The sequence below is a fragment of the Protobothrops mucrosquamatus genome, unplaced genomic scaffold (genome assembly GCF_001527695.2).
Source record: "Protobothrops mucrosquamatus isolate PMUCROS unplaced genomic scaffold, P.Mucros_1.0 scaffold816, whole genome shotgun sequence".
Lineage (NCBI taxonomy): Eukaryota > Metazoa > Chordata > Lepidosauria > Squamata > Viperidae > Protobothrops > Protobothrops mucrosquamatus.
The window spans coordinates 197,110-212,833 of NW_015387079.1; the positions used below are offsets into that span (position 1 = coordinate 197,110).

A 15,724-nucleotide genomic window follows, 5' to 3' on the forward strand; every position below is an offset into this window, starting at 1 on the left:
AAACGTGCATTTTGTAGCTTAATCTCATTTAACTGGAATGTAACCTATTTAGCTCTGTGGTTTATAAGCTCCACATTAACAGTCTTAAGAATGACAAAATTCAGTGCAAGAAAATCAACCACCTCTTTCCATAGCACTCATTTGGATTTTCCTTGAAATGCACCATCATGACAAAAAGATAATAATGATTGTCCTCTTCTGTCCAAAGGATTCTATTACTCAGGTAACCTGAATCTTTATTGATGAATATAGAACCACCCAGGGAACTACAGAGAAAAATCAAGAGTTCTGAATCTCATGACTAAGGGTATTTTTTAAAAGCAAACATGCAAATATAATATTTATATGCCGCCTATCTACCATCTAAATAAGTTGAACATAAAAAGTGCATTATTTACCTTAAATGCCACTGCATTTTTAGTAACATTTGTCAGAATTATCAAACATTTCTTCTCTGCAGTTTCTTTGGACCCAAAATGCAATTCCTCTGCCGGACTATTGAAAAATATAACATTTTCTACAATAAGTATTTGGAAAGACTTACATTATTTTCTTTAAAATAGTTAATAAATTTATTTAAAATAATTATATGTGATTTATCATGCTCAAAGATAATACTTCAAAAGCTTTAAATTTTAAGAATAATTTTAAAGGCTTCTAACAATACTTTAGATAATTTTTTTACAATATACAGTTTAATGCACAATGGAGATGAAATTCTCCTTTGCATTCCAAAATATGAAACATTGTTAAAATAATGCAACATTTGAAAGCATGAATTATTTGAAGAAATACAATCAAACTTCAATGAATTGAGGGCAAAGCAATCATAGGAGCAAGTAACAAAAAATCTTCTCAAGGCTTTTTTTTTTTTTAGTCTCATGCCATACTTCACAACAATATGGTCAGTATCTTGTTGAACAAGAATGATGGATGTTATACTTTGATAGCTTATTCAGTATAGTAGCAGCTCTTCAAGTCTTTCCCTATCCCATCAAATAATTTTTAGAAAAAGTAGAAAAGAATTTGAATTGAAGATGTACAAACTGATCTTCAACATCTGAAGTTAAACTTGTTTTTTCACATCATCTGCCAGTCTATAGCAGAAATATGGTAATTTGCATACTGAAGTTATTGGCTTTAAAAATATACCTTACATGGGATGAAGGAATTTGCAATATGAAGATTTGTAATGTATTTATTTTAAATGTAACTGTCCATGCCAACTTAGAAATGGTTACCTAAACTTTCATTATATTTAAAAAATGAACTGTCATTCAGTAAACACAAACCCACACACTGTAATACATACTGTTATTAGAATAGAGAATTCTTCACATTAGGACTACAAAAGCTTATAGAAAGTAAGGTATAATTATATTTATTTTGGTCCAAACTGGGAAAAGTGTTTGCAACCCAGCCTTTACAGCCTATCCTATCCAAAATAACCTACTTCTTCACTTGAGGCTGCACTACTGTTAGAACATATAAAGGTCCACAACATGAAGGTGATTATTATTGTCATTTACCTGATATGCAATAAAGATCCTTTAAAAGTGGTAAGTGCTTTCTTGGCATTTTTTGTTTTAGAATCTAATTTGTCACACTCTTCTGATTTTGGAGTTTGTTCTGAAGTATTTGCCTAAACAAACAAAAACAGCAGCTATGTATATTCAGAGTTAATTATTTTATACAATAGAATAGAATGGTACAATTATATATTTTCAGCTACTGAATTACAGTACATCAAAAATAAGAATATCAAATGTAAGTAGGGCCTTATAATAAATTCACACACAGAGAGAGACAAATGTAGGATAGATAGTAGTCTATCCTACCATGTACTGATATATGTGTTTCAAACACTGCAAAATTTTATAAAAATAATTATCTTTTTCACAAGATAAAGCTTTTTGAAAAAAGCTGGTTGTGCTTGGTATTGTAAGTAATGTATTATATATTTCTAAACCTCCACAACAAAGATGATACTTTGATAAATACTGGGATTCTTTGGAAGAATTGTTACCATTAGTACTTATAAATAATTGTTACTCTCACTTTCTTTTCAAAAAGAAAAGAGTATCATGATAGTTTTACATAAATCTTGTACAACTACACATGGACAGTTTTGTTTACTGTACTTCAAAAAGCATTTTATAAAGCTGGAAAAGACAGAAAACAATTGCCAAAATGATCAGAAGATTAGCATAATTCTATGTGGAAAGTGTACAAAATGTAGGTACTATTTCATTTTAAAAAAGAAGAGGAAATTTTAGTACATACAGTAATGGCCAAAATTGTGGAAACCTTTTGGGAAAAGTGTACATTTGAGGTTTGATGGCTAATAACACCCCTTTTTTGGAGTAGTACCATAAAATTATATATCAATGGAAAGATAATTTAATCAATAATGTAATGCAACAAAAGTTGTTCAATTATCTGTATTCTATGAAAAGTTATAGCCAAATAACCAGAAAAAGGAAGCACAACTTGCTTAGGTTGATATCATGTAGCTTTTCTTCATCTGATTGTAGCCAATGAGCATGCATGTTTAGAGAGCCAATCAGGTGTCATCTTGTTTTGGCAATGAGCCAATCAGATCACAGTAGGATTCAGTTACTGATGTCATGTATTAAAGCTGAGAGGAGGACATTTGTCAGTGTGTTATGTGATTGCTATCAAGTTGGTTGGGGTTTTTTGTGTTCTTTCATTTAGTGAGCTGTAAAACGTAATAAAATTAAAGTAATGGTGCAAAGAGTTGACTGGTCACCCAGAAAGCAATGTAAAATAGTATTATTAAGTGAACAAGGCTACAGTTATAAAGAAATTAGAAAAAAAATTGGTGGAAACTTAACCAAAGGTAGCATTTCTAAGTTTTTGAAGAGGTATAAGGAGACTCAGACACTACAAAACCACACTGGTAAAGGCAGGAAAAGGTGCACAACAGCAAGTGATGATAGAAGAATTAAGAGACTGTGCCTACGTGACAGAAGAAAATCATCTGGGTGTATACAAGATGAAATGGCGCAATGCAATGTGAAGTTGGGTGCAAGGACTGTTCGGCGCAGATTGCAGGAATTTGGCCTAAAATCTAGAATTCCACAAAAAAGCCACTTTTATCTCTCAAACAAAGGTTGAAAAGACTAAACTGGGCTAAAACCCATGTTACCTGGACAGAGGAACAATGGGACAGTGTTATTGGAGTGATGAGATCAAGATCTCCCTGTTTGGTAGTGATGGCATAAAACACGTAAGGAGAAGAATCGGAGAAAATTTGCATCCTGATTGCATTACATGTACCATGAAACACCCAGTCAGTGTTATGATCTGGGGTTGTATGACATCAAAAGGTGGGGGCAGAATTTGTGCGATTAATGGGAATATAAATGGCCAAAAATACATTAATGAAATACTTGAGCCCAAACTGAAGCCTTCCGCACATGATCTTTTCCAAGACAATGAAGCATTTATATTTCAACAGGATTCAGCTCCATGTCATGTTACTGCTTTGTGCAAAAACTGGTTTCAAGATAATCATATTCCACTGCTGGAATGGCCTGGGAATAGCCCAGACCTTAACCCAATTGAAAATCTATGAAGCCGACTAAAGAAACGTGTTAGTCAGAAGCGACCCAGCAATAAAACCCAGTTAATAGAAGCAATCATTCAATCTTGATTTCACATTATAACAGCTGCAGAACTAAAGGACTTGGTTCACTCCATGGGAAGACGTTGTAAGGCCGTAATTCATGCTAAAGGTTACCCTTTACTTAACTAAGTATTAACTGACATGGTGATAATTTTTGTATATCTCGTTTTTTCTACGTGTTTCACTTTTCTTCTTTATAACTGTTATTCTAATAGCAAATCCTTTATAAAAGTTATTGCATTACATTCTTGATTAAATTTTATTTCTATTGATATATAATTTTATGGCATTACTCCAAAAAAAGTGGTGTTATTAGCCATCAAACCTCAAATGTACACTTTTCCCAAAAGGTTTCCACAATTTTGACCACTACTCTGTATAAAAATCCATGGTCATCCAACAAGATTGAAAAGAGAGAAAAGACAAGAAAATGTTGTATAGGAATTCTACATAACCTTTGATGGAGACTACAAATTTAGCTTTGAAGGGGGATAAGATGATTAATGTAGGATAAGGCCACTGATACATATTAGTTATGCATGACTGAATTTTTCTGAAAATATGACAAGAAACAAGAGCAGGAGATAGTACAGTACAGCTTTTTATGTCTTGTGCTTTGTTAAGTTTATACTGTACATTGCTACTATAAGACACAGGTTTTCGTCTAATATAGCTCTTTTTAAGATAAACTACTACTATTGCTATATTTATTTTAATGAAATACTGAGAACAATATATTAGTTTGGTCTCACAATCCTTGCTTTGAATTACTAGCAATGGCAAGTAGATTTTGATGTTAAGAAGATGTAAGGAAAATGTCTGCAGCTTTATATATCTTACATCTAACCATTTGTACATTTAAATGAAACTAGCTAACGTGTAAACGTTAAAAATTTGGCAGATAGTAAAGTGGCAAAATGGTCTGTACATCTTTCATGGGTCTTGGCGAAGCTGAAGATTTCATGCACTGCTACAATGCTTTCAAATTCAGTGTCATCTGTTGCAGATGGTCACATGATCAAAATTCGGGTGCTTGGCATGTATTTATGACAGTTGCACTGTCCTAGGGTCATATGATCTATTTGTAACCTTCTCCGCTGGCTTCCAACAAGCATAGTCAATGGGGGAAGCTGGATTCACTTAATGACTGCATGATTCCCTTAACAACTGCTTAACAATTGTGGAAAAAAGGTCATAAAATGAGGCAAAAATCAACAACTGCCTTGCTGAGCAACAGAGGTTTTGGGCTCAATTGTGGTCATAAGTTGAGGACTACATGTAATGTACATATAGATGAAATAAAGTGGGGACAAAGATTTTCAGCATGTACTCTTGATATGGATAGGTCTGTCAAGTTACTGAGATAAAGATATAAATGTGTACCATTCACACACATACACACACACACACACACACACTTTAGGTTCTAAATGTAAAAATTAGATGTCACTTCTACAAAAGCAATTTTTTCTTGTGAATGCTTTGGAGGACAGGACTGTAGCTTAAGTACCAGTCAGTATTGGTAGGAATATAGAGCATTTTGATGATGCTAGATTGTTTTTCCTTAGGTTAAGTAGAAATATGAATCTTGGAATAGCTCCAGTATCAATACTCCTTTGTTTTAATCTACATTTTACATGTGGGCATCAATTTTTGAAATACAGGTTGTCTTTGGGTTATGATTGGGACCAGAATTTCAACTGCTCATGGGCATAAAGCATAATGTTACATGACTGCCTCACTTAGCAACAGCAGTTCTGGTTATCATTGTAACTGGAGGACTGCATGGGTCATTAAGTGAGTACTTTTCATAACTTCTCATAACAGACAAAGGAATCAAAGTTATGTATCAGAAAGTGAAACAAAAAATAGTAAAATTCCACATCAGAACAAAAATTATTTCTCAGATGAAATTTGGCAATATTAACCAGGAATTAAAATTGGCTATCTGCAATAAGCATATCAGTTTTTTAAAACACGGACTTTAGATTCTGACAGCAACATATGATGGTCAAATACTTCTTAGGCATTTTTATTAGATACTGCAATTTAACAGTAACATGGGAAAATAGACATGTAACAGAGATGACATTCTCTTATGTACCCTTCAGTTGAGGGATACCTTTTTTGGATTGAGTGCTTGTTCTTCAGTAGTATCTACGTTGTCTTTGTTATCGGTGTCTACTTCTTTGCATTCAGCTTCATCTTCACTAGTAATGGGTCCATTTTCACATAATGGAGTTTGGAAATCATCATCAACCAATGGAGGATAACTGTATTTGAAAGCATCCTATAACAAAAAGAAATAAATACATTATTTGTGACTATGAAAGAAAAGATTTGTGGGTAGACTGGATATAAAATTTTATAGAGAAGAAACTGGATTCAATTACAAACAATCCCAAAAAAGATGTGGGTGGAACAGTCAACTTGATTCACTCCTTAAGTGGCTACATTTCAACTGAACAGTTTTTGATGCAGCAGAAGCTGAAAATGTTTGCTTGTTCTGGTTTTCATAAATCTAGAATCTACAAGATTCTGAGGATTTGGGGGACTACCAAATGGTAAAAAAATCTCTCTTTGCTGCTAACACTAGAAAGGAAGTGCTAGGTTCTTTAAGAACTTGACTCGGTGTTTAAAGAACCTTCCACCAACTGCACTTTGAGGCAGCCTTGAACTGTGGGTTGCAGTTTCTATCGGATAAAAGATTTGACCTTAAGAAATACATCACAACTGCCAGCACTATTTCCTGGTGATAACTACAGATTTAAACTGCAATGAAATGTCACATCTGAATAATTTTTCCCCATTTGGAGTATCATACTTTCAGATTCCTTCCAAAGCAGCCATTCCTACTACTGAATCTGGAAAGAATAAAAGATACAGATGTGCAAGGGGATTTGCACATCCCTAAAACACAATGACTGAATATTTCAACCATAATTAGTTTTCTATCTTTTCATATGCAAACATGAAATCCTCTATTAACCACAAACAATATTTGAAAAATATCCATATAAGGGCTTACAAAACATGACCTTGGAGCTGGCTAATTAACTAATTCATTATTGTTAATCCTGCAGCTGGCTAATTAAGGCTAGATGATAAAAGACTGTACTTTTTAAAAAAAATCATAAATCAGAGAAAGCATTAGTAGACATAAAACAAAATGGAAAATTATAAAGGCTGAACAAAAGATTTGTTTCCCTGTTAATGACTGTAATTCAATATCAAATATAGTGAGTGAATATATCAGAAGTAATAATTCTTTTATGTTTATTAATAATCTTCTCATATACATTATGTAGATATCATAATTGCACAATTGCATACTTACAGTCCCACCCATATGGGGTGGTAGGTATTCAACAGTTATATACTCCTGGATTTCATTCTTATTGGTCAATTTCAACAAGGTGGCTGCTTCTGGACCCAACCAATTTTTCACAATTTTAAAAGCAGCTAGATAAAAAGAGAGGAATAATCACGATAGTAAAAGCTTTTACCAACCTATTTTTATTAATATGACATATAATGCAAATTCAGTTCAGATTATTGCCATTACTTAAAATGGGAATCATATAGAATAACTTAAGAGAGTCCCATATTTGGGAAAAATATATTCAGAATCGACTGAAATATGTAAATTTATTTAAATAATTTATGTGACTTTTGATGCTTCAGATAAAATAGACATAGAAATCTAAAATATATTCATGCTTTTAATTCAACTGTTAATCACAAGAATATCCCTACCATTAATGAAATCAAAAATCTTTGAAGAAATATTAACTTCTACAGTTTTTAAGATACTCTCTAAAGATAATTTAAAATTGCAACTCACCATTCATTACCCAAGGCAATTCAAAAATCACAATTTTTGCTGCAAGAACAAAAACAGTTTTTATTTACTTATTTTATTTACTTATTATTAGTTTTTAAAAAATATATTCTCTGGAATTATGGAGTGCTATAAACCAGGGCTTTTCAACTTTTTTACAGATTGTACCACTTTTAAGACATGACAATGTTTGAGTACCACCAGTGCTTAGGAAGGTGTCAAAAACTTGATGACTAAAAGAAAGGGGGGGGGGATTTTGGGTTTTACTGATTAGATTCATTTGTTGTTATAGAAATGGCTAGTTTATAATATTATGGAAAAGTAAAAAGTTGAGGTTCAATGTTAATGGTTCTTTCTACTGCAACACAGGAAGTCTGTTCTTTTTCCCTTCTCCTCCTCACTTTTCCCCCTTTTCCTCCCCACTGTGTCCTACTATTTGCTTTTGTATTTTATTTTACAATCTAATAAAATATTACAAACTGTAGAAAAAAGGAAAAAAGTACCCCTTTTAATTTCTTTGGTGGCTGTTCCTTTGCTGAATCACTTTCCCTTTGCTGACTGTTTACATACTACTTAAATAGGTACAAATAATTATACGTGGTGATGGTCGATCGAGTCCCCAGAAGTTTGAACCGTGAAAATTCTGAACACCTGAAGAACTCCCAGAATTCCTCAGCCATCATGGCTGGTTGAGGAATTCTGGGAGTTCAAGTCCACAGGTCTTAAAGTTGCTAAGTTTGTAGATCCCTGAGCTGGCTGGTCAGCCCTTCTTAGCTCTCCTTCAACAGTGTAGTAAGAATGCACCCCCCCAATCCCTTCCCTGTACCCTTAAAGACACAGGAATCAAGTGCAAAGCAAGAAAGGCTCACAAAATGAAGAAACACATAAACTCTGTGTCAACGCTGCTAACATCGAATGTTCTTGCTTTGACAACATATGGAGATGCAGCCATTTTCCTTTACTTTATGTTTTACTCTTAGAGTTAGAATTAGATGATACTGGGGGGAGGACTCAGGTGAGTGGAAATATCTGTCCGCAGCTTGCAGTCAGTCAGTGGAGAAATTGGTAGAGAAGTTTGAGGGGCTGGAAATGAGAAGTGGGGAGCAACCTTCCCATTCTCCCTACGCCAGCGATCAGGACAATCAACTCCTACTGAGAGGAGACCCCAGCCCCAGCCCTCTTTTATAATAAGAGATGATAAGACATGGCGGGTTGGCTTGGACTATGTACGTGCTGATGTGTTGCTACTCGAATAAAGATTCTTTAAGGTAAACAATGCCTCGAAGTCGGAATCATAGCACTCCGTTTTTTTCCCCTTTAAACTGCCTCAGGCGTGTCAAGTGTCATAATGCTGCAACCGAAGACTGAAAGGCTCCGGCAATTGCAAAAAACTTTAGCTTTACATTAAACATGTTTACCTTCAAAGAAAACTTTCTAAAAGCCATAAACAGACTCAAGGGGGTAAAACTAATTACATTTGTTTAAAGGGATTAAACCTACAGAAGTCAACACTTTGGACTCATTGCTAGCCTAAAATACAGACTAAAATATTCCAATAACCAAAGCACACAAGGGAGCCTCTGAATTACAAAACCCTATAAAAACTGTACAAAAATCCTTATGGTAACCCAATCAAGTTGCCAGCTGATCCAGAACTAAATAAATCCACCTCCTTTCCCACATGCCGGTTTTTCATTTCATTAGCACTGATTGCATTCTCTTGGCTGGAGAAAACGAACCAGGGCACCTTTTCTTCCAGTAACAGCTGCTGCTTCTTCTTCTCTGTCTCTGTTTCCTCCCTGCCGGTTGACTTCACCTTATCTTTCCCTGTTGTCTTTTTTTTTTTCCTTTTCTGCCCGAACCACCTCCTTTTATAGCCTCCCCCTTTTTCTTCAGTTCACTTCCAGCTCCCAGCCAAGTGCCAATCAGCTGGAGCGAATCAGCTGGAGCCCAGACAGTCCTGCAGCTGCAGCTGCCTCTCCCTCAGGCTTGGGTCACTTTGGCTCATTCCCCTCCCCCGCTACACTTGGCTAGCAGTCACGTACCACCTGCCACATGGCAAAGTACCACAGGTGGTACACGTACCACTGGTTGAAAAGCCCTGCTATAAACAATGCCTTTGGCTAAAATTAACTTTTTTTCTTGGTGGGTCTGGCTTCTGAATCTTAAGGACAAAATTAAATCAATTTGGTTAAAAAAGTTAAACTGCAATACCAGGTGCTCTCATTGAAAATGAAAATGTCACAAGTTTTCTTCAGCAGCATATCTGTAACACTGATCTTCAACTCAATCATCTTGCATCATATGGGATCTTCCAAATGGATATAATATGTGCTAGCTTCTTACCTCTCTTCTTTCACAGACCAGAACTTTTCCTGTTTTTCTGACTAGACCAGATCCACTGCTTTCTGTCATGCTGTTGGAGCATTGCAAAAATATTCCTATACATCAGCATATATGTCCTCGGAGGACAGCTCAGTAGTCCAGTCCTTGAGGTATATGCTTCTGTTTGCTCTTAACCCAGGGAATCATAGCTAACATTTATCCATCCTATCCTGAAGAAATTATCTGACAAAGGGGATGGCTTTTATCTGTCACTTCTCCCATCTGACCATTTTTTAACTCTAACATCCTAGATTGCCCAATTTGACCATATGTCTCTGCTTGTGACTGAAAACTGTTTGGCTTCATTTTTTTCTACTTTATCTTTATTTTAGTCATCTCATTGGTGGCTTTAAGCCATTCATAAACATTTGATCTGATATGGATGCCTTCATACTTACTGAGAAAATTAGGATAATATACTTTAAAACAGCTAATGATATACCGGACAAAGTCAAAGTCCTAAAATAAAAACAGATTATCAGTTAATAAAAAGTCAGCAGATATTTTACTTAGCATCTTCAGGGCTGAGCTTTCCCAAATCACCCTCTCTGTGAGTTTTAGAAGTGAGTTAAGAGTTTCAAGCATTTTATGTAGCATACAATATAGAAAATTGTATTTCCTTACTAGAAAAAACATTTAAAGGTTAAATCTTTGAAACAATTTAAACAATCTATTCAAATTACCTATAATGTTAACTGGGTGTGCAGATTTAATAAAACCCTCTGACCGTTTGTATTATTTGCAATGAGAACCAAAACCAATCCATGTGGCATCCTGCATGCACTCTCATGAGGTTCTTTGATGACTTGTCACAAGAAAACACTTGACTGCTTCATCAGAAGACTGATACAAATGCATTTTCCCAATAGCTATATAATGCTGAGTTGCTGTCAGATCTTAAATACATTTCCATGGGACTTTGAAAACCAGCAAACATTATTACATAATTTTCTATTAAGTAAATAGAATACTTATGCTAGCTTTTATTAAAGAGCTAACTTAGTGATTCATGACCCAGTCAATCCAGAATACTTAAAGATTTATGCCAAAGGGCAAATAATTAATTTAAATTCCAGTACTCTACCTAGAATATTATCTAAGGCTGTTCTGTATAAATTCAATTTTCAAGCCACAATAATATGAAATAATTTTTAAAATGCTTACGATATTACTCAGTCCAGTGTCAGCCATGTCGAACACCACTGTCAATGGCTTTCCATTTTCTTTTTTTGCATAGCGCTCTAACCAAAAGGCTACTAGTTTCTTTTTTTCAAATTGTGTTTTAGAATCTTTTGTATGTAATTTCACCCGGAACCAAACTAATGGGGGGGGGGAGAAATACATATAAATGTGTCAAAAAGGTAAGAACAGCTTTCAGGCTATCTCTAAATGAAGATACTATTTGTTTTTTAACGTATGTTTTCTTTTTTTCATATGTCTCTATAACTTCTTTATTCTTTTAATTTAAAATCTTAGAAGATAAAACATTACAAATCAAAAATATTTTATACAGAAATCAGGTAAAATTAATTTTCTTTACTAGTGTGACATTAAAAATCAATGTTTCTGAATTAAAAACAACTCAAAGTGGATGATTTGATAAATATAATTTCCAAATCTAATTTTCTATTTTAAGTTGCATAGTACCTGCTATCCAACTTAAAATAGGGCCAGAAAACCTTTGAAAATTGCTATTTGATTATGTACACTACTTCAGAAAAATTCTGAACATTTGATCCTGTTAACAATATTTTATCACATACTATACTATCACTTTCCAGGGAGTATTTTGGTTCACATTTTAACATAAGTGTGGCAATTCCTGCACTTTTTGGATATTTCAATTACCATAAAGGCTATTTATTCTAAATTAAAAATATTCACCTACTACACCTTGCAATGTCTAGAAAATCTAAAATGCCTAAAATTATGCTCCTCTAGCATCTTATAAAAGGATAGATTTCAGAGTCAGCCATGCTGGGCTCCACAAATGTTCAGAAGCTCAAATTAATTGAGTTTTTCCAGAAGGCAATCTACCCTTTTTGTATTCATCAAATAAAACTGCTAAGATTGCAGTGACAATATGACCCTACTGCCTATCAAATTTAATGAGAATAATTATTTATTTTCACTGAATTGGATTGTACCAGCCAGGTCTGAAGTACTGTATAGTTATGATGCAAACTTCAGTAGGAAGACTAAAAACAGACAGAAATTTAATCAGAACAAGGATCTTTGTATACAAGCCTCAAAAAGGAGTATTACGCATGGAAAATCTAAAGACCTCTGAATCCACGTTTACATGTTGGTAAGTCAGTGGCACATTTTCTATTATTTCTTATGAAAGATTTCTTATACAAAAAACTATTTTGTACACAATTTAGCCACTTGAAATGCAAATACAATCACAATCCTTCCAAAAAGAATACCAAATAAACAATAATTCAATCCATAATCTAGCCCAATTCGTTCTGAATTATCACTCAAATCATTACAGCCCTCAACTTAAAAAAATTACTGATAATGTTCATACATGATCATCCATGGTTTATTTCACTATGGTTTACTGAATAAACCACAATTTGACTTATTTTTAAGCCAACACCCAAGAAACCATATGGCTTAATGAACAAAAAGATTGTTCAACCCTGAACTAGACAGAATAGGAAAAAAAACATTAGCACTTTCAAATTTAAAATGAAACCTAAAGTATGTTATTATTTATATACCTCTAAATTAAATATAGTATTAAAGTTCTATTTTTAATTTATACTTGTTACTAAAATAAAAAATGCAATTGTTTTTAATACAGATATATAAAGATTGCATTGCTCCTCTTAAATGTAGGTGCCATAAGCAATTTTAAATGTATATCAGAACTAAAGAAATAAATAGATTTTGTTATACACCACCACCACCAATGCCACTGATTTCAATGACTTTATCCCAATCCCTGTATTACTTTAAGTTCTGACAGTATGGTTGCATTTGAATTAATGAATGAGTAAATAAAATTGTAAATTTGACTTACATATTTTATAGCCCTCCTTATCGTAACCATGTAGATAAATAGCACCAACATCAAGCATCAATTTTGGAAAAGAAGATTCAGTCAAATCTGAAGAAATCAGTCTTGTTTTATCATTAAAATAATTATTTTAGTATATCACATACGGTAACAGCATTCTAAAATCTTAAATAAAAAGGGTAGATGAAATTGCTTTATTTTATTCCAAAGAAAAGTTATTATTTCCAATCACTATATTTTAGATCAAAGAGTAATAGTTACTACCTAAAGGGTAATGCCAAATTTAGATACAGATTTTTAAATCTAAAATGGAGTTTAAAATATTAGTTCAAAGTTAATTATATAATTATTCTTATTCTCATGTAATAGCTGCAAAACCCAACAATGAGGGAATTAGGCGACCACATTGAGAATCTGCAAGCACAGTTCATGGTTTAATTCTTGACACTGCATAAAGACTGCTGTGAATTAGATCAGCAGTCCATAACCTTTCTGGCTTTGCAGACTAGTAGCGGTGGGAGAGGAGAAGGGATGGTTCCGCACAAGTGGCAGGTGAGCACGCACAGCTTCATTTGCACAAGCGGCAGGTGCACATGTACACCGCTCACACAAATGGACCATTGTTCGTGCATGTGCTCACCGGCCGATAGCGCAGCTCAGTACCAGGCCATGGCCCGGAGTTGGGGACCCCTGAATTGTTCAGCAAAGACCTCACATGATTATGAATTCAAACTTCTTGCCAGTTTCCCCACTGAGTTTACACTGTAGAAAGCTGGTGGGGAATGTAAGACATCGCAATCATGTGATTGCTGGGATGCTGAGATGATTGAAATTACAAAGACCTGTCATAAGTACCATTTGATCAGCACCACTGTAACTTTGAACAGTTTGAACTTTGAACCTGAGACTATCCATATAAACATAACATTTAATAAACATATTAAATGTGTATGCCATTCATCTGATTATGAAACATGGTGTACATATGGTTATACCCAGCCTTGAGATACCTAGTTTCATTTTTTTTCAGTTTAGAATACAATTTCCTCTGACAACAGTTACTTTCAGCTGTTTATATTTTTTATTAAATGCATATCAAAACATTTTTCAAACCAATAAAGAAATATCTTACCATGAACTGCATACTCTTTTCTCCACTGAAAGCTTTCATCAATCATCTTCAGTGTATCATCCACAATATCATCTCGCCATATTAAGAAATTATCAACCCAGGTATCATCTTGATACAATCTTTCTATATCCCTGGAATCATATTTATTTCTTTTTGCTGATCAATATGAATAGAAGATTGTTATTATACTTTCTCATAAAAACTGGGTCATAAAATGTCTTTAAAAGAAGTATTTGTAGGAAGCTAATATTTAATCTATAAAATAATTAAACAAAATACCTATACTTTTTCTTGACCTATGGACATTAAAAGCCCCCACCAAAATTGCAAATGAGTTCTAACCATTTTTCAAATCCTTGAATATTTCAAACCTAAATGCCTGCAAATACTTTGTCAAAATCATATTTGAGCTAGCAGGAAAAATGCAGACTAGCTTTCTGCTGTTGAGAGGGCTGCACAACTGAACTGGAAAATCGTGTTTTTGATTTAACCATAGTACTTTCTAAATTTGGCTATCCATATGATTCTGTTTTCTTTATCAAAGAACCCATATGCTGTGAAAACCTGGGCAAGAGCACAAATTCAATATGAAAAGGTTAAATTTACAACAGGGTAATGTTAAGTTGTTTGTAACCACAACCAGTGTATATTTTTTTATTATAATTGTACAGTATGGGAATGTCAGTAATGCTTCTTTACTCTGCATCTGGTCTTTAGATTACAGATAAGAAGTATCGTAAGTATGAAAGCAAATGAAGCTGACTCAAGGAGCACCATGATGTAATGGGCAGATTGTTGCAGTAAACACATTACATTGGGAGTGCATGAGAAGGTAAGTGAAACTAAATGTTTACCACTTAACCATGAGGATTTTCAAACTTAAAACTGTAGTCATTCACACAGCCTTTAGTAGTCACAGAATACAAAGAAATGCAAGAAGACTCCACCTTTTTTAAGCTATGTACTTCTGAGAATAATCAATTTTTTTTTTAATCTTTCCTACTGCAGACAATCTATAACAGGGATGTCAAACTTCCAGCCCACGCGCTGGATGCATCATGCAGAAGCTGAGACCACCCCAATTCTGGCAAGGGAAAAAAAGTCACAATACATCGCGACACATCACGTGATGTGGCAAGTTTGACACCCCTGATCTATGATGTTATAAATGCACAGGATAAACTATAGCATGAACAGAATATTCATATTACCAACCTGATAAATATTCGGTCTCAAAACGCTGTCTGATTTCACTTATTAATGGGCCCCTGTTGTCCTGCTAAGAAAGAACACAAAAACTCATCAACACATTAAACATTTATATACATCTCTGCAGAATCTTTGGGATACGGCTAAAGCATATTTGAGGGGGGTTATTATCTCATATACGGCTAAGAGAAATAAAGAGAAACAGCAATATAAGATAAGGCTTGAAGCAAACTATAGGCAGGCGGAAATACTACTCCAGAGAAACCCTGGAAATAAAGGATTGAAAATAAAAATGGATTTAATTAAACATAAACTCAATTTAGAGGAATCAGAAAAATATGCACAAAAATTACAGGCAGCTAACCAAAAAAATTTTGAGCATGCAAATAAATCGGGACGATGGCTAGTGTATAAATTAAGAAAACAGAAAGAGAAATCATGGATTACTAATCTGATAGATGAAAATGGAGAAATCCAGGG

The 15,724-nt window shown here is 34.1% G+C and overlaps 1 protein-coding gene across 1 annotated transcript in view; it reads right to left on the reverse strand.

The window, feature by feature from the left end:
• MOSPD2 (motile sperm domain containing 2) overlaps positions 1-15,724 on the reverse strand; it is a gene marked incomplete in the record, with an annotated part of 26,472 nt that overhangs the window by 4,801 nt on the left and 5,947 nt on the right. The window contains 10 exon segments of the mRNA XM_015818908.1: positions 399-495; positions 1,530-1,642; positions 5,772-5,939; positions 6,987-7,111; positions 7,494-7,532; positions 10,274-10,334; positions 11,040-11,194; positions 12,907-12,993; positions 14,036-14,191; positions 15,251-15,311. Of these exon segments, the coding sequence (XP_015674394.1) occupies positions 399-495; positions 1,530-1,642; positions 5,772-5,939; positions 6,987-7,111; positions 7,494-7,532; positions 10,274-10,334; positions 11,040-11,194; positions 12,907-12,993; positions 14,036-14,191; positions 15,251-15,311 (1,062 nt within the window).